The 22,916-nt window shown below is 38.0% G+C and overlaps 1 protein-coding gene across 2 annotated transcripts in view; it reads right to left on the reverse strand.

Moving 5' to 3' along the window:
- The window catches only part of DARS1 (aspartyl-tRNA synthetase 1), an 84,611-nt gene extending 61,896 nt beyond the window's left edge, over positions 1-22,715 (reverse strand). Inside the window, exons 1-3 of one of the 2 annotated variants that reach the window (XM_019022519.4) lie at positions 22,659-22,715; positions 20,428-20,485; positions 16,250-16,342 (exon numbers count right to left, since the gene is read on the reverse strand). In XM_019022519.4, the coding sequence (XP_018878064.2) occupies positions 16,250-16,342; positions 20,428-20,452 (118 nt within the window). In that variant the 5' untranslated portion in view covers positions 20,453-20,485; positions 22,659-22,715. Of the gene's footprint in view, positions 1-16,249; positions 16,343-20,427; positions 20,486-22,416 lie in introns of both variants that reach the window. The other variant, XM_019022518.4, reaches the window with a different exon arrangement.
- Positions 22,716-22,916: the final 201 nt, after the last annotated feature.

The raw sequence follows: 22,916 nt of genomic DNA on the forward strand, positions 1-22,916 counted from the left end.
AGCAGCACCAACCTAGCTGCCTCACAAAGCTGTCCAGTGATAATTTCAGTGCTACACAAAGACCCTGGAGAAAGAATGGAGAACTCTAAAGGACTTACAAAGGGTGAGCACAGGATAAGTCTATGGGTCGGCACCAGGGGGTAACAATTAGTGTGTCTGGTAGAAAAAAAAAGTAAAAGCTTTGAAATCAAAAGGCCTGGTATCATATCCTATCACTTCCTATGAAGGGGCCTGTGGGAAAATTATTAAACCACTTTATATCTCAGTTCTTCATCTGGAAAATGGAGATGGTAATAGTCATGGGGTTTTCTTCCATAACCATAAGGATTTTATAATATGTTTAAAGTTGAGACGGAGCCCAATTAATGTTAACTATTAATGACTTTTTTTTTTTTTGAGATGGAGTTTTGCTCTTGTTGCCCAGGCTGGAGTCCAATGGCGCTATCTCAGCTCACTGCAACCTCCGCCTCCCGGGTTCAAGCGATTCTCCTGCCTCAGCCTCTTGTGTAGCTGGGATTACAGGCACGTGCCACCAGGCCTAGCTAATTTTTGTATTTTTAGCAGAGATGGGGTTTCACCATGTTGGCCAGGCTGGTCTCGAACTCCTGACCTCAGGTGATCCACCCACCTCAGCCTCCCAAAGTGCTGGGATTACAGGTGTGAGCCATCGCGCCCGGCCTATTAATGACTTCTTTTTTTTTTTGAGATGGCATCTCGCTCTGTTGCCCAGGCTGGAATGCAATGGCATAATCTCGGCTCACTGCAACCTCCACCTTCTGGGTTCAAGCAATTCTCCTGTCTCAGCCTCCTGAGTAGCTGGGACTACAAGTGCCCGCCACCACACCTGGCTAATTTTTGTATTTGTAGTAGAGACGGGGGCTTCACCATATTGGTCAGGCTGGTCTCGAACTCGTGACCCCAGGTGATCCACCCGCCTTGGCCTCCCAAAGTGCTGGGATTACAGGCGTGAACCACTGCGCCTGGCCTTAATGACTATTATTAGTAACACCACTACCACTGACTACTTATTTGATGATTGATTATCCTTCCTATTTTGCAGCTGGATGACTATATACAAAAAGTATGCAGGGCGCTGGGAACACAAACGTAAGTATTTGTTAGAAAATCATGATAGACTCTTACATGAGGAAAAAGTGATAAAACCATATGTAACGTGTAATCCCAATTTTGTTTGTGTAAGAAGTATATTAAGATTGATCATATGGGGAAAAAACCACCAAAATGTGGCTACCAATGAATGGTGAAATTATAGGAAATTGTTCTGTCCCTGTATTTTTCTGTATTTTCTGAACTTTCTACAATAAATATGCACTACTTTTCTAATCAGAATAAAAAATTTTTAAGAGAACTATACACTCACAGGTAGGTACAGAAGAAAGGTAAGGGCTGAAAGGAAATTTTGGCCAAGTTCAAAATTAAACACAAGCAGTAAGTAGAATCTGGGAAGTTTTAGACAGCTAAACATAGGAGCAAATGTACCTCCTAAGATTTGCATGCCTGCTAGAGAAAAGAAAGAAAATCAACGGTTATAAGTGAAGTGAAGGCCAGTCGTGGTGGCTCACGCCTGTAATCCCAGCACTTTGGGAGGCCGAGGTGGGCGGATCACTTGAGGTCAGGAGTTCGAGACTAGGTTGGCCAACGTGGTGAAACCCCATCTCTACTAAAAATGCAAATATTAGCCGGGCGTGGTGGCAGGTGCCTGTAATCCCAACTACTTGGGAGGTTGAGGCAGGAGAATTGCTTGAACTCAGCAGGCGGAGGTTGCAATGAGCTGAGATTGTGTCACTGCACTCCAGCCTGGGTAACAGAGCAAGACTCCACCTCAAAAAAAAAAAAAAAAAAAAAAAAAAGTGAAGAATGTTCACTATACCCTTTAAATGTTTACTGTGCTTATTAAATTCTAAAAAATTTTTCTTATTAAAAAAAGGCAACAGATGGGGGAGGAAGGGAATGAAGTAGTGAGAACAGTCTATGAGCATATTGTTTTACAAAAACCTATATAGTATGTAAAAGTGTGCCAGTACAAAAATAACCAGATCAATAGAACATAAGAAAAAATGGATAATAGACCCTATTAGATAAAGGAGATCCTAATTCTAAACAGAATTCAGGAGATTACGAAATTTAAATAAACACCCCAACGAATACAAAAACAGAGTAAAAAATGGAACTGAATATTAAACTATATCACGGAGGAAGGGAAAACTTTCTAAGTTTAAGAATGAAAGAACATCTATATACAAAATAAATCAAAGGAACAATAACACTGAGAAAAAATAAGTGCTGAACAGCATATAACCTATATAAGTTAATCTTTTTAATGCATAAGGATCTTAAAGATTTATGAGAAAAGAACACTGAGATCCCAATAGATAAACAGGCAATAGACCAAAACAGACAATCTGAAGGAACAAGAAAAAAACCATAGTAAGTAAATACCGTATAAGGAAAAAAATGTTACTGGTAATGCAAGTAATGCAAGTTGAAGCAAACAACAATGACAGATTATTTACCTCTCAAATGAGCAAAGATTTAAAAAATACAAAATATAAAATCGAATTATTACTCAATGCTTGGGAGAATTAAAATCGTAAGACCGTTCTTTTATAACTTGCTGAAGGCAGGGTAAACTTGTGTAATGCTTCTGGAGAACAATTTGGCAATAAGCATTAAAAGGCTTAAAAACGTTATCTTTGACTCAATAAATACATTTTTTAGAATATATGTTAAGGAAATTGAAACAGAACTACTTGTGACTAATGCTATGGTCCTCAAGCTTTCTACGTTCAAAGCACTTTAAAATACAAGAATCTTGATGGTCCACTTAAAATGATTTTTAAAGGACTCAAACAAACAAACCATCAGTACTGGCTTCCTGGTAAATAGAACTGTCCACTCAGACTACTTCTCTATGAAGTACTTTTGAGACCAAGCTCTTGTCATGTATTAGGAAACAAAACTGTTCTTTCTTTGGCTCTGGTTGGTGACACACCTTACTGCATGATTAGCTTAGTTCCATGTTTTACAAGGCACTACCTTCCACATGCTAAGAGATAAATAGGAGCAGTGTGTACATGATCCTTTTTGTGCAAATTAAAAAAAAAATATGGTCATGTCTGTATGTATATTTTGTCTGTCTGTAAATGTATTTTTTTTTTTCTGCAAGAACACAAGAAAAAACAGTGGCTATTTTGCAGGGAAGAGACTGTGGTGAGATGGAGAATCGTGAGACCTCTATTTCCATATCTTTTTCTACTACTGGAATTTTTATTTTTACCATACCCATAAATTACTTTCTATTTTAAGAAGCAAATACATAATTCCTCAGTTTAGTAAAAAGTTCTCACTTGAAAAGCTGGTATATGAACTTTAGAGGGCAGATTAATCAACTGCTAAATATTATTAATCTTTCTTCTTGGAACTTTCCAACACAAAAGACAGTTTATAGAAAACAAAGTCAGTGTTCAAAACAGCTGAATGAACTATCTTTTGATATTTTATTTGTTTTTGTTTTGTTTTGTTTTGTTGAGACAGAGTCTTGCTCTGTTGTCCAGGCTGGAGAGTAATGGCACGATTACTGCAACCTCTGCCTCCTGCGTTCAAGTGATTCTCCTGCCTCAGTCTCTCGAGTAGCTGGGATTACAAGCGTGTAATCCCATGCCTAACTAATTTTTGTATTTTTTTAGTAGAGATGGAGTTTCACCATGTTGGTCAGGCTGGTCTCGAACTCCTGACTTCAAGTGATCCACCTGCCTCAGCCTCCCAAAGTGTTGGGATTACAAGCCTGGTCTATCTTTTGATATTTTAAATTTAAATTCTTAACACTTAAAACTTTGTGCTGCATTTTGATTAAGTTTTCAGAAGAAGCAGTTTATTTCTTAAATTTATATGGATGTAGTGTTTTAGAAAAATGTAAAGTTAGAAATTTTTTATCGTGAAGTCTTTATTTCTGAGCTGAAGAACAAACATGGTAGATAGTTAGGACAAAAAGTTTCTTCTCAGCTCCATTATGGTGATGGCTCAGCAATGAAATAGGCCTTCATGGGAGAACCAGAGTATCAAAGATGTGAGGCAATCCTATGTTTTCATCTCTTCCTGCTTTTAGCTTGCTAAGCCCCCTGGATTCATTATTTAGATAATGTACCTTAACTTCCTAATATCCAACCTTAATATTTTCCTTCATGATTTGTATTAATCAATTAGGGATTAAAACAACAAAGATCTCAACGTTCTGAAGTATTTTCCACTTATTGCTTCCCCTGAAATGTTCCTGCATAGATTTAAGTTGAAGTTATTTTGGAAGTGTAAGTAAGTTTTTAGGAAGAATAGTGCTGAAATAATTATTTTGTGCCAGTGCCTTCCACATGGTATGTATAAAATTTGAAAGGAATGACAGACATTCCAATTACTCTTTCAATATGCAGACTTATGCTCATATGTTTCACGCTTGAAAGAAACTAATTTTAAGCATATCATTAAGGTAAGAAATTTCTCCTTGCTCCTATTTAAAACACTTCACTTTGTGATGTTATATATAAACCTACCATAAGAAATCTGATTTTCATTTTAAAAAATGTCTGAAACACTGCCCTTAAGGAAAAAATATACAGGCTTTTCTTGTTTTGTTTTTTTATACGAAGAGACTCTTATTTTTGCATTATAGGATTCTAAATGTCATACTTTTGACACTAGGATTTTGACACTTCCATTTCCTTATTCACAGTTTCTCAGGGCTTTGCTCTACTAGAAATTGCCAGTATGAATTGTTTCTTGAAGCCCAGCTTTAATATATTACTCCTGGGGTTAAAGCACGCAAATGATCCCAAGTAAGTCATATTTATTGATATGATTTTTCGTACATAAGATATAGGAAGAAGAGGGTACTAGCAATCAGGGTTTTTGCAAATTCAGAGCACAAGATTTTATTCTTAAACACAATCTACGGCTGGGGGCAGTGGCTCACGTCTGTAATCCCAGCACTTTGGGAGGCCAAGGTGGACGGATCACCTGAGGTCGGGAGTTTGAGACTAGCCTGGCTAAAATGGTGAAACCCCGACTCTAATAAAAATTAGCTGGATGTGGTGGTGCATGCCTGTAGTCCCAGCCAGCCACTTGGGAAGCTAAGGCAGGAGAATCACTTGAACCCGGCAGGTGGAGGTTGCAGTGAGTTGAGATCGTATCACTGCACTCCAGCCTGGGCAACAGAGCAAGACTCTGTTTCAAAAAATAAATAAAGATAATCTATATTGGCAGAAATAAAAAACACTGACAATCACTACTGACAAGTGTCTCAGTACGTTTTCTGTTGCTTGTAACAGAGTACCTGAAATTGGGTAATTTATATGGAAACAAACTTATTTTTTTAAAGTTCTGGAGGCTGGGAAGTCCAAAGTTGAAGGGACACAACTTGTAAGTGCCTTCTTGCTGGTGGGGACTCTGCAGAGTCCTAAGGTGGCAGAAGGCATCAAGGTGAAAAGCTGAGTGTGCTAGTTTAGGTCTCCTTAAAAAGTCACTAATGCCACTCCTGTGATAATCCATTCAAGGGGGTAGAGCCCTCATGACCCAATCACCTCTTAAAGGCCTCACCTTTCAACAATGCCACACTGGGGATTAAGCTTTTTTTTTTTTTTTTGAGACAGAGTCTCACTCTGTCGCCCAGGCTGGAGTGTAGTGGTGCAATCTCAGCTTACTGCAACCTCCGCCTCCTAGGTTCAAGTGATTCTCATGCCTCAGACTCCTGGGTAGCTGGGATTACAGGCGTGTGCCATAATGCCCGGCTATTTTTTGTATTTTTAGTAGAGATGGGGTTTTACCATGTTGGCCAGGCTGGTCTTGAACTCCTGGGTTCAAGTGATCCACCCTGCCTAAGCCCCTGAAGGTGCTGGGATTACACATGTGAGCCACCGCGCCTGACCAGGATTAAGTTTCAATATAGCACGGGAAAAATAATGAAACCATGGCAGCAAGGATGTGGAGGAAGTGGTACTGTGACATACCTGTGGGAATATATTTGAATACAACCTCTTGGAAGGATGATCTAGTATTAGAAATTTTAAAAATGCATATGCATGCCCTTTAACCCAGCAATTTCATTTCTATATACCCATCTTGGAGAAATACTACCTCGTGTAGATCTATAACTAGTTATCATGGAAGGGTTTCCAAGAAACACTGTTAATTATTTTAAAAAGTTGAAAAATAATATGTAAAGTATAACAAGACATATTAAACAGACACACACCCAAAATAAAACAAACTGTGTGTGTGGGTGTGTACGTGCACATACATGCATTATAAAGATTTGGAAAGACACAGAACATATTAAGAATGAATAATAAAAAAAAAGAATGAATAGAAAAGGTTGGGGCAGAGGATAGGTAGTATAGAAGAAAAAAGGGAGTATCATTATTTCTGTATTCTTTTAAAGATTCGTGTGCAAGTATTAATGTATTATTTGAGTAACTTACATTAAGTATTATAACTTAGAATAGAATTTTCCAGTTAAAAATGATGAAGACCAGATTATAAATGCAAAATTCCACAAAAAGTAAGTTAAACAAGCACTATACTAAAAAAAAAAGCCACCCGCACCTTTGCCAAATTGAGTTTATTCAAAGAATCTAAAAATGGTTCAACATTATAAAATACATTATTGTCACTCACTGCAACTACATAAAGTTGATTCTTGTTATTTATAGAAGTTATGCTCTGTAAAGCTGCCACAATACTGAATTAGTGCATACTGAATCATTGCTCCTGAGGGAAGTTTAGGGTTAGGTTTCTTCACGCTTATGGTCACAATATTTTTGCCAACTGATTAATACATAACCTTCTTTTGTGTGTGTTTCTGTTTAAAGATACCTTAATATATATTGGTGAGCCAATAACACTTAACTCATGGCCAAGGGCACTGTAACTCATGCCTAAACAAAGCATATCTAAACACAGGTATTTTCTTCTTAAGGGAACAGCACAGTCTTCTTGTGCTTCCGAACTTTAGAAACATTTGAGAACCATACTTGGGGCCATTTTAAAAGGCAAAAGCAAGCTGGGCACAGTGGGGCATAACTACAGTCACAGCTACTTGGGAGGGTGAGGCAGGAGGATTGTATGAGGCCAAGAGTTGGAGGCTGCAGTGCGCTATAATCATACCTGTGAATAACCACTGTACTCTAGCCTGGGCAACATAGTGAGACCCTGCCTCAAAAAAAAAAAAAAAAAAAAAAAAAACGAGCCCATTAAGCATCTTCTTGGACCACAAAAGAATAACACTACAAATCAATAATGAGAAATTCTGGAAACTATATAAACACATGGAAATTAAACAATATGCTCTGGGATGACCAGTGGGTCAATGAAGAAATTAAGGAAATCAAAAAATTTCTTGAAACAAATGATAATGGAAACAACATGCCAAAACATATGGGATACAGTGAAAGCTGTACTAAGAGGAAAATTATAAGTATCTACCTAAAAAAAGAACCTCAAATAACCTAACAATGCATCTTAAAGAACTAGAAAAGTATAAACTGAACCCAAAATTAGAAGAACTAATAAAGATCAGAGCAGAAATAAATGAATATGAAATAAAGGAAACAATATAAAAGATCAATGAAACAAAAAGTTGGTTTTTTGAAAAGATAAACAAAAATGACAAGCTTTTAGCCAGACTGAGGAAAAAAGAGAAAAGACCTAAATAAATAAAATTAGAGATGAAAAAGGAGACATTACAACTGATACCATAGAAATTCAAAAGATTAGTGGCTACTATAAGCAATATATGCCAATAAGTTGGAAAATCTAGAAGAAATGGACATTTCTAGACACATACAACCTACCAAGATTGAACCATGAAGAAATCCAAAATCTGAGCAGACCAGTAACAAACAACAAGATTAAACCCGTAATAAAAAGTCTCCCAATAAAGAAAAGCCCAGGACCTGATGGCTTTACTGCTGAATTCTACTAAACATTTAAAGGACTCACACCAATCCTACTCAAACTGTTCCAAAAAACAGAGGAAGAGAAAATACTTCCAAACTCATTCTAAGAGGCCAGTATTACCCTGGCACCAAAACCAAAGATACATCAGAAAAAGAAAACTACAGACCACTATCTCTGATAAATACTGATGCAAAAATCCTCAACAAAATACTAGCAAACCAAATTCAACAATACAGTAAAAAGATCATTCATCGTGACCAAGTGGGATTTATCTCAGGGATGCAAGGAGGTTCAAAATATACAAATCAATCAATGTAATACATTGTATCAACAGGATGAAGGACAAAAGCCATATGATCATTTCCAACTGATGCTAAAAAAGCAGTTGATAAAGTTCAAATCCCTTCATGATAAAAACCCCCCAAAAACTGGGCATAGAAGGAACATACCTTAACATAATAAAAGCCATATATGACAGACACACAGCTAGTACTGTACTGAATGAGGAAAAACTGAAACCCTTTTCTCTTAGATCTGGAACACGACAAGGATGCTCACTTTCACCACTGTTATTCAACATAGGACTAGAAATCTTAGCTAGAGCAATCAGATAAGAGAAAGAAATAAAGGGCATCCAAATTGGAAAGGAAGAAGTAAAATTATCCTTTTTTGTGGATGCTATGATCTTATATTTGGAAAAACCTAAAGACTCCAGCAAAACCTATCAGAACTGATAAATTCAGTAATCAGTAAAGTTGAAGGGTACAAAATCAACATATAAATGTCAGTAGCATTTTTCTATATGCCAATAGTGAACAATGTGAAAAAGAAATAAAAAAAAGTAATACCACATACAATAACCACAAATAAAATTAAACACCTAGGAATTAACCAAAGAAGTGAAAGATCTCTGAAAACTATAGAACACTATTGAAAGAAATTGAAGAGGAAACACAAAAAATGGAAAGATATTCCATGTTCATGGATGGGTAGAATCAATATTGTTAAATACTACTCAAAGTAATCTACATATTCAGTGCAATCCCTATCAAAATGCCAATGACATTCTCCACAGAAATAGAAAAAAAAAATCCTAAAATTTACATGAAATCACAAAAGACCTAGAATAGCCAAAGCTATGCTGAGCAAAAATAATAAAACTGGAGGAATCACACTACTTACCTTCAAATTATACTACTGAGCTATAGTAACCAAAAACAACATGGTACTGGCATAAAAACAGACACACAGACCAGTGGAACAGAAGAGAGAATCCAGAAGCAGATCCACACATCTACAGTAAACTCATTTTTGACAAAGGTGCCAATAACACACATGGAGTAAAATAGTCTTTTCAATAAACGGTGCTGGGAAAACTGGATATCCATATGCAAAAGACTAAAACTTGATGCTATCTCTTACCTTATATAAAAATCAATCACAATGAATTGAAGACTTAAATCTAAGCCTTTGAACTATAAAACTACTACAAGAAAACATTGGGGAAACCCTCTAGGACACTGGTCTGGGCAAAAATTTCTTGAGTAATACTCCACAAGCACAGGCAACTGAAGTAGAAATGGACAAATGGGATCACATCAAGTTAAAAAGCTTCTGCACAGTAAAGGTAACAATCAACAAAGTGAAGAGACAACCCACAGAATGGGAGAAAGTATTTACAAACTATCCATCTGACGAGGAATTACTAACCAGAATACATAAGGAGCTCAAGCAACTCTACAGGAAAAAAATCTAATACAATTTTAAAATGGGCAAAAGATTTAAATAGACATTTCTCAAAAGAAGACATACAAATGGCAAATAGGCATATGAAAAAGTGCTCATCATCACTGATCTTCTGAGGAATGCGAATCAAAACTACAATGAGGTATCATCTCCCTCCAGTTAAAAAGTCTTATATCAAAAAGTCAAATAACAAATGCTGGTGAGGATGTGGAGGAAGGGGAACCCTGGTACACTGCTGGTGGGAATGTAAATTAGTACAATCACTATGTAGTCAGTTTGGAGGTTCCTCAAAAAACTAAAAATAGAGCTACCACATGATCCAGCAATCCCACTGTTGGGTAAATACCCAAAAGAAAGGAAATCAGTGTATCAAAGAGATATCTGCACTCTCATGTTTACTGCAGCAGCATTCACAACAGCCAATACTTGGAAGCAACCTAAGTATCCATCAACAGATGAATGGATAAAGAAAATGTGCTACATATACACAATGGAGTACTATCCAGCCATAAAAAGAATGAGATCCTATCATCTGCAACAACATAGATGGAACTGGAGGTCATTTTAAGTGAAATAAGCCAGGCACAGAAAGACAAACATCGCATATTCTCACTTACTTGTGGGATCTTAAAATCAAAACAATTGAACTCATGGATATAGAGAATAGAAAGATAGTTAACAGAGGCTGGGAAGGGTAATAGGGGTTGAAGGCGGGGGGTCCTGGGGAAATTAATGGGTACCAGAAAAAAAAGAATGAGTAAGACCTAGTATTTGATAGCAGAACAGGGGGACTACAGCCAATAATAATTGTACATTTAAAAATAACTAAAGAATGACTGGGTGTTGTGGTGGCTCACACCTGTAATCCAAGCACTTTGGGAGGCTGAGGTGGATAGATAGCTTGAGCTCATGAGTTTCAGACCAGCCTGGGCAACATGGCAAAACCCCATCTTTACAAAAAAATAAAAAATAAAAAATAAAAATTAGCTGGGCGTGGTGACATGTGCCTGTAGTCCCAGCTACTCAGGAGGCTGTGGGAGGATGGCTTGAGCCTAGGAGCCACAGGTGCAGTGAGTTGCGATCACACGGCTGCACGCCAGCCTGGGCCATACTTGTCTCAAAAAATAAATAAAATTTAAAAAATAAAAATAATTAAAAGAATATAACTGGATTGTATGTAACACAAAGAATAAATGCTTGAGGGGATGCATACCCAATCTTCTATGATGTGATTACTACACATTGCATGCCTGTTTCAAAATATTTCAAGTACCTCATAAATATATACACCTACTATGTACCCCATAAATATATACACCTACTATGTACCCACACAAAGTTTTTAAAAGTCCTTTTTTAAAAGGCATAAATGTGGCATTAAAGAGACTGTGAAAGGGACGCTTATTTACAGTATGAGAGCTGAAACAAGAAGGCAGAACATTACTGTGTTTGACTTTAATTGGGAATGTGTGTACTGGATGACGCAAATACTCTGCCACTCTGCACATGTACAGGTCTGGCATGACTGAGAATGACCACAAAAGTGCTGCAAGTGTTCTGGGGTTATAAATACATTTTAGCCAGTAGGTGAATTTGCGAATACACAGTCCACGAATAATGAGGTTCAACTACGTTAAAATTTATTTTATTACACGGAAAATTTCCAACAAACACAAAAGCAGAGTGAATAGTATAATGAACCTCTCTACATATACATCACATAACACAATTATATTTTGAAGGGAAGAAATGCTAGAAAAAGGTCTGATAAAATTCAACATCTCCTCCTGACAAACAGAAAACTCGGCTGGGAAACTACTTTTAATCTACTTTTTAAAACTTTGCCATTTATTTTCTAATGACATTTTATGTAGAACCTTAAACTCAAAATCATTCATTTAGAACCGGAATTTCTGCTCTTTCAAAAATTCTTCATTGTGTGAATCCCTGAAGTACTAGAGAACCTACTAGTATTGCAAAGAGAAACAAGAAATGAGATACAAACACCTGAAAGAAAAGGACATAATGATCATCATTTGTAATGCCTCTCTTCGCCTCAAAAAACTGAAATGCAAACAGACTTGGAGAAAATTATTTGTTCTTTTTTAACAAAATAGGAACAGGGCAAGAACAAACAATATATAAAAGAAGTTCAAAGTAGTTAACATATCAGGAAAAGAAGTTTAATCTAACCAATGACTGAAACACAAATTAAAGCAACAATGGATAAACCTGAACTTTATACAAATGAGAAAAATATATGTAAATAAATATAGCCATACTATGAAATACTATGAAACCATTAAAAAACAATGATGCGGCCGGGCGTGGTGGCTCACGCCTGTAATCCCAGCACTTTGGGAGGCTGAGGTGGGTGGATCACAAGGTCAGGAGATCGAGACCATTCTGGCTAACACAGTGAAACCCCGTCTCTACTAAAAATACAAAAAAATTAGCCGGGTGTGATGGCAGGTGTCTGTAGTCCCAGCTACTTGGGAGGCTGAGGCAGGAGAATGATGTGAACCTGGGAGGCGGAGTTTGCAGTGAGCGGAGACTGTGCCACTGCACTCCAGCCTGGGCGACAGAGCGAGACTCCGTCTCAAAAAACAAACAAACAAAAAAAACCTATACGCACAGACGTGAAAAGATATCCAAAAGATAAAGAAAAGTGCAAGTTATAAAATAATACAGAGTATTATAAAAATTTTAGCTCAAACACACATATACACTCACATTGACCCTCAACTTCCTCATAAAAACAAATCTGAGGCTGGGCACAGTGGCTGAAGCCTGTAATCCCAGCACTTTGGGAGGTCGAGGTAGGCAGATCACCTGAGGTGAGGAGTTTGAGACCACCCTGGCCAACATGGTGAGACCCTTGTCTCTACTAAAAATACAAAAATCAGCTGGGCATGGTGGCGCATGCCTGTAGTCCTAGCTAAGGAGGCTGCAGTGAACCGAGACCACACCACTGCACTCCAGCCTGGGTGACAGGGCAAGACCCTGACTCAAAAAAAAAAAAAAAAAAAAAAAAAATTCCTCATCTCTACTAGAAATACAAAAATTAGCTGGATGTGGTGGCAGGTACCTGTAATCCCAGCTACTTGGGAGGCTGAGGCACGAGAATTGCTTCAACCCAGGAGGCAGAGGTTGCAATGAGCTGAGATTGCCTCACTGCACTCCAGCCTGAGTGACAGGGCAAGACTCCACCTCAAACAAACAAACCAAAAAAACTCCACAAATCTGTAAAGGATTACAGTCAGTTTTCCACTTTATACCTGATTTAATTCTATAATGCTTGAGTATTTAACAAAAAATGGTTATTACTTTTATAATGTAGAATAAATTTTTCAATTTTGCAAATTAAAAATATTGTAAATGATCATGTAGAGCTACATAAAACACTCATATAGCATATGAACTCACTTTTGTAAAAGAAAAAGTATCAATTTCTGTTTAAAGCAATTTCTATCATTTCAAACTTTCACAGTGTTTTTGTTCTCTTGGGAGCAGAACAAGTGAATTACACTTTCTGCTTTATTCTTTAGTTTTTGTGCTGTTTGAGTTTTAAAATAGTGCAATTAGCATTTAGCCCCTCCAAAATTCCCCAATACCCATAAATAATTTTTTTGAGATAGAATAACAGTTAATATACTAATAAAAAGTGCTATGAAATTACTCAAAAACTCTTAAGAAAGTTTTAAACCGTTCAGTCTGTTCATAACATTGACACTCATAAATTCTCCCTATCCGCCCACCATGATTAGCTCATATCATCAATAAAGTCCTTACACCTTGCAATTTGTTTCATGTTTTGAGGCAGGAGGCACTATCAATTAAGAGACTAAAATAATTTGTCACAAATGGAAAAAAAAACACTAGCAGATGGTACAGGAAGAACATTCTCAAACCCGAAAATCTGCAATGTTTCAAAATCCAAAAACTTTTTAAGTGTCGACATGACTCTCAAAAAAAACGCTCATTGGAGCATTTTGGATTTCAGATTTGGGATGCTCAGCCAGTAATGCAAATATTCCAAAAAAAAAAAAAAAAAAAAAAAATCCAAAATCCAAAACACTTCCAGTCCCAAGTATTCTGGATAAGGGATACTCACCCTGTATATTTTTTCACTTACGTGATGCTTCATACTTACATGCTGATCTCAATTAGAGTGAGCTACTGGACAGCAAGAACAAGACCCAGAAGACAATGCTCTATTATATGTGTATAAAACACCTGTTTTATTCATCTATTATTCGGTAGGGTTCTTATTATGTGTTGTGTACCAAACAAAGCAAGAAAATAAGCAGTAGCACCTTCCAAGAGCTGACAACAGGAAATAAGACACATAAAAAACTACAATGGAAGGCAAGTAAGTAACTGTCATGCTCATTAACATGACTCAAATTATCGAAGGCTTACACTGCACCAAGCATAGAGCTAAATACTTTATAAATATTACTACATAACATCTTATAAGCTAGGTATTAATATATACTTGTTTTAAGAGAAGACACTGAGGATTGGAAAGGTTATGCAATTTGCTTAGAGTAAACAGATTGTAAGCACAAATCCAGGATTCAAACACACATCTGTCTCACTGAAAAGGTCTTATTCATAACCACTGGGAAGTATCACTCATGAGTTTTAACTGTTAAGAAGAAACAGACATGGCAGTTGTAAAATAAAGGGATGGGTGTGAAGGGAAATATTCTTGGTTCAGGCTTACTTATAGCATGCACTCTATCTTTTAATTTGCTAAATTACTATGTTTAGGAAAAAGTGCCCAATTTGGACAGAACAAAGGCTCTCAGTATAACGGGAGAGAGACGAGTAAATGAAGGATTATAATACAATGTGACTGACTATTGGCAGAATAAATGGCCCAACCTTTCAGGAAGGCAAATCAACATTATTCGAAAATTTAAAACTCCACCAGTACTCTTCTCAAAGTCTGTCAGTATTCATCAGGGGAGGATACTGAAAGAATAGACAAACTCTTAACAATGGTGGCCCTAAGAGTGAAATGTATGTATAAAGTGCTGGAATTTTAAAAATAATGGGCATGTATTAATTCTACAATAAAAAAATTATAAAACACAATTAAGAAATGCTCTATCAGCTGGGTGCAGTGACTCATGCCTGTAATCCCAGCACTTTGGGAGGCCAAGGCAAGAGGATCACCTGAGGTCGGGAGCTCAAGACCAGCCTGGCCAACATGATGAAACTCTGTCTCTACTAAAAATGCAAAACTTTGCCAGGCATGGTGGCGCATGCCTGTAATCCCAGCTACTTGGGAGGCTGAGACAGGAGAATCACTTGAACCCTGGAGGTAGAGGTTGCAGTGAGCCGAGATCGCAACACAGCACTCCAGCCTGGGTGACAGAGCAAGACTCTGTCTCAAAAAAAAAAAAAAAAGAAAAGAAAAGAAAAGGAAAGAAATGCTATATATCATGGGACATGTTAAATACTGTAGAAGCAAAGTAGAATTTTTAAAATAATGGGCATGTATTAATTCTACAATAAAAATATTATAAAACACAATTAAAAAATGCTATTATCATGGGACATATTAAATACCACAGAAGCAAAGAACTCTGCTAAAGAGACGGAGATGTCTTAGAAAGCTTCTAGCTTCTGTTTATACTCCACCAATTACTAGGAGACTTTGGGTAAGTAGCTTCTTCATTCTGAACGTGTTTCCTCATTTATAAAGTGGAATAGGAATGCTTGTTCTGCCTACTTCACAAACTTGCAGGGATGATCAAATGTGAAAAAGTATGAAAAGTATAAAGTTATAAACTAATGTGTCAATTGATATTTTTAGACAATTCTGAACACTATAGTAGGCCAATTTTCTATAAGGAACAGAGGTCTGTCTAAATGATCCTAACGTTTCTTCTCTGTTGTTGAGGCTAAATTTTTAGCACTGTCTGAAAGAACTTTCTATGATGAGAATATTCTGTATTTGTGCTGTCTGTCCAAAATGGGAGCCGTTAGCCACATGTGGTCATTAAGCTCTTGAAATACAGCTAGTGTGACGGAATTACTGAATTTAAATGTAAATAGCTGCATGTGGTCAGTGGTTATTGTATTGAATTGCCCAGTCTTATCTTTTGTTCACTTCTCTCCTCATCTAGATAATTACAAATATAAAAATATTAACAAACGGGAAGTTTCTCAGAAACACTCTTCACTTAAATAATTAAACTTTACTCTTTTTTTTCAATTTTTTTTTTTTTTTTTTTTTTAGCTACTCCTTCTCCAGCTGAAAATAATTAAACTTTAGAGCGATGCTAGAAAAGTAGCTTGAAGTCTTAGATTTCATCAGTCTTTAGGGTCAAATTATTTGTAAGGATGTTTTACAGGAATCTAAAATTGATTAACCATGGGTTAATACTTTACAGTGACTTTTAAGAAAGAAAAGTTACATGTTTTTGTTTTGTTTTTAAAGATTTACTTTGGTCTGTGAGGAATATGTAAGACAAAAAATTCGGAGTCCTTACCGAAAGAGCTTTAATAATGAAACCAATCCTACCTTTAGCTCTGCTTGTATGAACTCTTGCACGTACCCAAACAACTTCATCAGCTTTTTGTACTGTCAAGTCTCTAACCCGAACCAAAACTCGATCTGTAATAACAGTAAACGATTTTTATACAGTAAAATAATTTTTAAATTCAGAATTTACAAAGAGATCATAATTATTTTTGACAGCTAGCATAAGTACTTGGAACCATCTTGAATAATTCTCAGTCTTTGACAACACTGTCTTCTCTATCACGTTCCATACGCAATTTGCCTCAAGTTTTGTGAACTGTGCTTTCTAAACATATCTTTAAAATCCGTCTATTTCTCTACCATCTTCACTGCCGCCATACTAAACCAAGCTATTGTCTCCCACCTAAACTACAGCAATAGCTTCCTAACTGCAATCCCTGTGTCCCCTTCTAATTCAGTCTCCTTTGAAGTCAGACAGTTTCAAAATGCAAATCTGAACACTTCAATGACTTGTAAGGCCAAACACAGCCTATCCTGCCTAGGACATGGAACTTGTGCCTGCCTGCCACAGTACCTAAGTCAGCTAGTCTCTGCCAAGTCTGGACAGTCGCAGTATCCTACTCCCCAGGACGCAGTGACTCTAACTGAGCTAATGAAAGTCTTTCTCTGGGACTAAATATACAGATGCTGGGAATGAAGCTCTCTTTCCTGGGATTGCTGCGCTGACACGGTGCAGGCCCAGGGCTGCAGCTTTCACCTTTCCTACTATGTTTGCAGTATTCGAGAAGGAGGCCAATATCCTAAAGGAAACAGAGCCAAAACGTGGAGAGAGAAAGGCCTGTAGATGCTTCCTGAGCCCCAAGATCCAATCATGCTTGATGTCATCTCATACATTTCCCTATCGAGCCTTTTGGCTGTAAGTGAGCCCCAACTATTATGCTCCTAATACTAAACAAAATACTATATTCATCTAGAGTTCCTAAACAGGAAAACAGCTACAAAACAACTGTTATGTAAAGATGTGTATACAACGCAACATTCAACAATCATTTTTGCTACTCTTCTAAATGCAATCATTTGATTAGAGAAAAACATTTAAGTATTAGTTAAATTAAACATAGCAATAGACATTACAATATCGAGAATACCTTTTGAGACATAAAATAAAGTCAAATTATAAATACTGTATGTCTTACTGAATTTGTCTAAATGTATTTATAATTTGCCTATTGAAGAAAAGATGCAGCTGCAGAGACAATCTGATTTACAGGAGAATAAATAACACGGTTCTCATAGCCAAAAGCAAAGAGAATGAAAGAGGAATTTTAAAGCCACTGGCATCACAAGAGGATTTCTGCAAAACACTGCCAACAGACTTTATGAGTTAAGCCAACTTCCAAGTCTGCTGTGTAAACTCAGGCAAAAGAAAGCGTGAAAGAGAAAAGACAGACACACCAGCAGAAGATTTTAAAAGGCAGATTTGAAAATGCCAAGACTGAAAAAGCAATGGCTAACCAAGCAATCACAACTCAAAACCACACAAAACAGAAAAGCAGAAGTCTAAGAGATATGTGATAATTAGGATAATTTTACTAGCACTTTGGAGAAGAAAAAGGGTAATGGCTCTTCTTTCTTGTGGCATGGCAATTAACTAGCATAGGGGTTCTCAACCTTTAATACACCCGAACATACCCGAAGCCCATGCCATACTCACATCACTATGACTGGCTAACCAGTTAACAACCAAGGTAGTAGGATTTCAGTTTGAAAACTGCACTTTTAAGAGTCATGGGCATCAGAGTGATTAATGCGGAGAAATGGAAGCAGATGAGAAAGGAAACCACCTTGAGCAAAGAATTGGCATTTTTGCAGAGGTAAAACCAAAGGCTGAATTTTATTGTTATATTACTATAACCATATTACATACATAGGTTATCTTTCTCTCTAAGTGGAAGAACGCAACTGTCTGTGGATTTGCCAGCAAAAGAAGAACAGCAATTATGTTAATGGCTGCTTTGGGCCTATGTTAAAGACCTAAACTCCAGTGAGCTTCTTTGTGTTACAGCTCAAGGAAGTACAGTTGAGAAAGACACCTAACCTGAAAACAAAGTCTCAAGTGTCTCCTCCTGCTTGCCCTGGCAGAGGAATATCATCCCCTATACTCTATTGCTCATAGTCTATTTTACATAGGTTGAGCATTCCTAACCCGAAAACCTGGAATGCTCCCAAATCCAAAACTTTTTGAGTGCTGACATGATGTTCAAAGGAGATGCTCATCGGAGGATTTTGGATTTTCAGATTAGGGATGCTCAAGTGGTAAATATAATGCAAATATTCCAAAGTCCAAAAAAATAAATAAAGTCCAAAACACTTTTGTGGTCTCAAGCATTTTGGCTAAGGGATACTCAACCTGTACTCAATTACTTTATTTCATCTTTATGTTTTGGAAATGATTTTCAGAAATTTTGGCTTTGTTTTTTTTTTTTTTTTTTTTTTGACAGGGTCTCACTCTGTTGCCCAGGCTGAAGTCCAGTGGTGTGATCGTGGCTCACCGCAGCCTTGACCTCACAGGCTCAAGTGATCCTCCCATCAGCCTCCTGAGTAGCTGGGATAAAAGGTGTATGCCACCATGCCTAGCTAATTTTTTTACTTTCTGTAGAGATGGGGTCTCACTATGTTTCCCAGGCTAGTTTCAAATTCCTGGGCTCAAGTGATCCTCCCAACTCAGTCTCTGAATTTTGGTCTTTTATTGTATTCTTTCCCAACAAGCCTGGGAAAGAAAAGTGATTTTGTGATCATGTGGTAAATCAAATATAACAATAAAATTAACCTAGAGGTGTTTTATTTCCAAAGCATAATATTCATAGGCAGCCCTCTAAACTGGAAGCAGTGCTTCCAATGGGCAAGAATGTAAAGGTCTACAATTACTGCACCAAAGAGTGAGAGACGTAATTTGAAGTGTCTACCAAAAGAAAAATTACTGTCAAATAGTTAAGTAAGATAAATCTGTTGAAATTACATATATAAAATAGAAGTAAAAGAAAGGCAAACATTTATAAATAAAAAACCTACAGGTCTGAGAGAAACAACATGAATCAGGTCAGTTTCAAAGAAATATAAGGCCGGGTGTGGTGGCTCACACCTGTAATCCTAGCACTTTGGGAGGCCGAGGTGGGTGGATTGCCTTGAGTTCAGGAGTTCGAGATCAGCCTGGGCAACACAGTGAAACCCCATCTCTACTAAAATACAAAAAAAAAGCGAGGTGTGGTGGTGTGCGCCTGTAGTCCCAGCTGCTCAGGAGGCTGAGGCAGGAGAATTGTAGGAACTTGGGAGGCGGAAGTTGAAGTGAGCCGAGATCATGCCACTGCACTCCAGCCTGGGCGACAGAGCGAGCCTCTGTCTCCCAAAAAAAAAAAAGAAATATAAAGATGCCAACATACACTAACAAAAAAGAACGGTTATAAGAAAAGACAGACTGGGGTCTAAGAATAATTAATTTCATTCCCAGACACTAAAGCTAAGAGTAAACAAAATGGAATTGGGGGTGGAGGCTTTAAAACTCAAATCATAGTACTGCCAAAGAAGCCAGAGAAGATGTAAGATGGAAGGACCCACGGACTCTAGGGTCAGATGGCCTTTGGTTCTAATCCCAAGTCTGGCAGACTCTGTGTAAGTCAAGTTTCTTATCTTTCAACTTTGGTTCCTTAGTTTTCAAGGATGCTGTAGAGAATAAGTGAAAATATAAATGTTTGGGAAGAGTCAAGCAAAATAGGAATAAATAATAGCTAAAAACAGTCAGAGAAGTAAAGTTGTGGGGGTTGGGGGAAGTAAAAGAGGTAGCTTTATTAAAGCATGCAAAAAGGCTACATGTGATGAAGGCAGTTATTATTAGCCACTCTCCTATCTCCTAGACAACGGCTGAATCTTACCTAATAATTTAGGAATATTTAAAAAATATAATCTACCATTTAAAACATACCATTTAACCTACAATACCTAATAACATTTTTTTTTTTCCTTTTCTAGAGTTGGAACCCTAAACTGACAATGTTTACACAGGGTTATGACATCTACTTGGATTATTAATGTCATTTAAGCTTTTAAGCTTTTCAGAATTATACCTTCAGATTTATGCCAACCTTACTTAAAACTTCATGAAGAGCTTTCCTGGAATTAGAAAGCAAAAAAGCTTTATTTATTGTCACATAGCTACTAACCTGGTTTTTCTTGTGATTGTATCATTGAAGATATTCCATATCTCTCTTTAGCATAATCCTACAAAAAAAGTTTTTTGCATCGTGACTTTTTATGTAAACACTAAGAGCACAGTAAACACATAAATACTAATAATAGAATATAAAAATGAATTTAACTTTCAGGATCATTTTATTAATTCAGAAAGTCAGTAGTTTCATAATGTGGAAATCTGTCATTCATTTACATATGTACTCTATAGAAAAGTACTGTTTCTGGTTAGTTTGTTTTGAAGATCACCACTCCTAGATGGATTTACCATACTTAATAACATTCTCAGATAAAATTTACACACATGTACAACACATCTTAACTACCTTCTTCAAAAAGATGAAACTACTTCAAAGCAGGGACATAAATTTCCTCTGTGAAGGGAGTAGGATGAAGTACCACAGTTTTATTAACTTCCTATTACAGGAAGAAATGTTCAAAGAGAACCAACATTTTGGGTAAGCTTTCTGAGCACCAGATGTCCATAGTTTTTAGAAACTGGAGATGCTGGGTATAAGCTAACTACAACTTTCCTTTTGTAAAACATCATCAAAAAATTCACCAGCTTCCTGTTTCTAAAAACCAGCTTCAGGATACCAGGTTACAGGAGTTTGACACTGACAATATAATAATATCAAATTTCTTGTTACAGATTAGAGTTAGGAACAGGAAACAGGAGACCTAGGGTCCAATCTGTTAACAAAATATACTTATTAAATAGATAAGTGGCCTTTATTTCAATCTTACTTTACCTCTAAAATGATCTAAGATTCTTCTAGCTATAAAATGGCATAACTCTGCCACAATGTCTACCTTGTATCTAGACCTATACTATCTGTAAGGGTACACTGATAGTTTATGTAATTAAGCAGATTAAGAGTACACAAAAATAATTGCCCTAGTTTTTACAAGGTAACTTAAGATCTGTATGAAACAATTAAGTTTCTGTCACTTTACAGCTACCTGTTGGAATCCTCTCCTTTAGAGCAGGAGGGTGCTGGATTTTGTGTTTACACCAAAATAAAACCAGACATGTTTAAGGCGCTTACTGAACAATTTAAAGAAAAAGATAACCCTGGCCAGAGTAGAGAGATACAGTCACACAATGAAGCCTGAGGGCAACAGAAGGAGATTAAATTGTGTGAAGGACAAAAAAGTTGCATTCATAATTAGTACTATTAATATTCCAGTGACTCTTCCTCATTTAGTATTCTAAGATGACCTATTTCTCATGTTGCTTACCACAAACTCAGAACTCCTTATAGAAAAATTAGGGAGCCAGACGGAAATTAAGGCTTAACAGTACTACAGCACACATAACTTGTAGGATGGTTTCAAACTTTGATTTCTGAAAAGCACCGAAGGATCACTGGGTATTATGAATTATCCACGTGATCTGGGGTCACTTCACCTCAAATGCATTCTCGGTAACTCCTATTACCTACCTTACCGGGTCACTGAGAGGGAGAAAGTAAATAAAAATGACATGTGTTCTTTAAAGCTGTCACATGGGAAATGGTCATTAAACATATTGGCAGATGGTTTTGCTAAGTACTGTCATTACTTGCTAAAGCATTAGGAACGCGAGGGCTGAGTACATATCGATTACTAGTGCTTATTAAAATTTTCCCAGGGATTGTGCATTACGTGCCTAACCCAGAGAGACTGAAGTGTGACGCCGCGCTCCTACTTCCGGGGCGGCTGGTTCTTCCCGTCCTCCCCACCCCGGGGACACGCTTCTAGTAGGCCAAACTCCCAGGTGACCCCCGCAAGAAACGCGGTCCGGAGAGGGTCTGGCCCCACTGCTGGGGCAAGGGCTCTAGGCGCCCGGACCCCACGCCCGCAGCCTGCGGAGAACGTGCCGACAAGGACCTGGAGGGCCCCACTCCCCCTCCTCCCTCCCTCGGCGCAGCCCGGCCCAGGGGTCTGTCCTCCCAGGCCCGGGAAAGGAGGAAACCCACTTCCGCCGCGTCCATGATCTCCCGCGGCTTCTCCTGACTCTTGCGGCTGGCGCTGGCGCTGGGCATCGGGACACGGAACTGGGCAGTGGACACCACCCTCCCTCGCAGGCTTCCGTAAGGCAGGCCAAAGGGGCTTCTCCCTCCCTCCCAGTCTCCGCCCTCCCGACCCTCGGGTCTCAGCACACGCGCTCGGACTCCGCGTGGAGGGGCGGCCCCAGAAAGATCGCGAGAGCTGCGGCTACCTCGAGATCCCGGAGCGCTGGCGGCCGCGCGCAGGGTCTCCTCCCACTCTTGCCCCGCCCCTCCGGGAGTTTTCCCGGAGTTGGAGGGAATTCCCGGGAATTCGCGGTAGTTTCGCTGGATTGGCTCTGGGGGCGGGGGCGGGGGTTACCAGGTGGCTGGCTGTAGACCTGGGCGAATGCCAGCTCTCTTCAGCTTCGTCCCAACTGCGACTTCTGCTCCATTCTTCTAACAGCCCTTTCAGCTCCCCTCGGCTGTAA

Source organism: Gorilla gorilla, chromosome 11, assembly GCF_029281585.2.
Source record: "Gorilla gorilla gorilla isolate KB3781 chromosome 11, NHGRI_mGorGor1-v2.1_pri, whole genome shotgun sequence".
In the NCBI taxonomy this organism is placed as follows: Eukaryota; Metazoa; Chordata; class Mammalia; order Primates; family Hominidae; genus Gorilla; species Gorilla gorilla.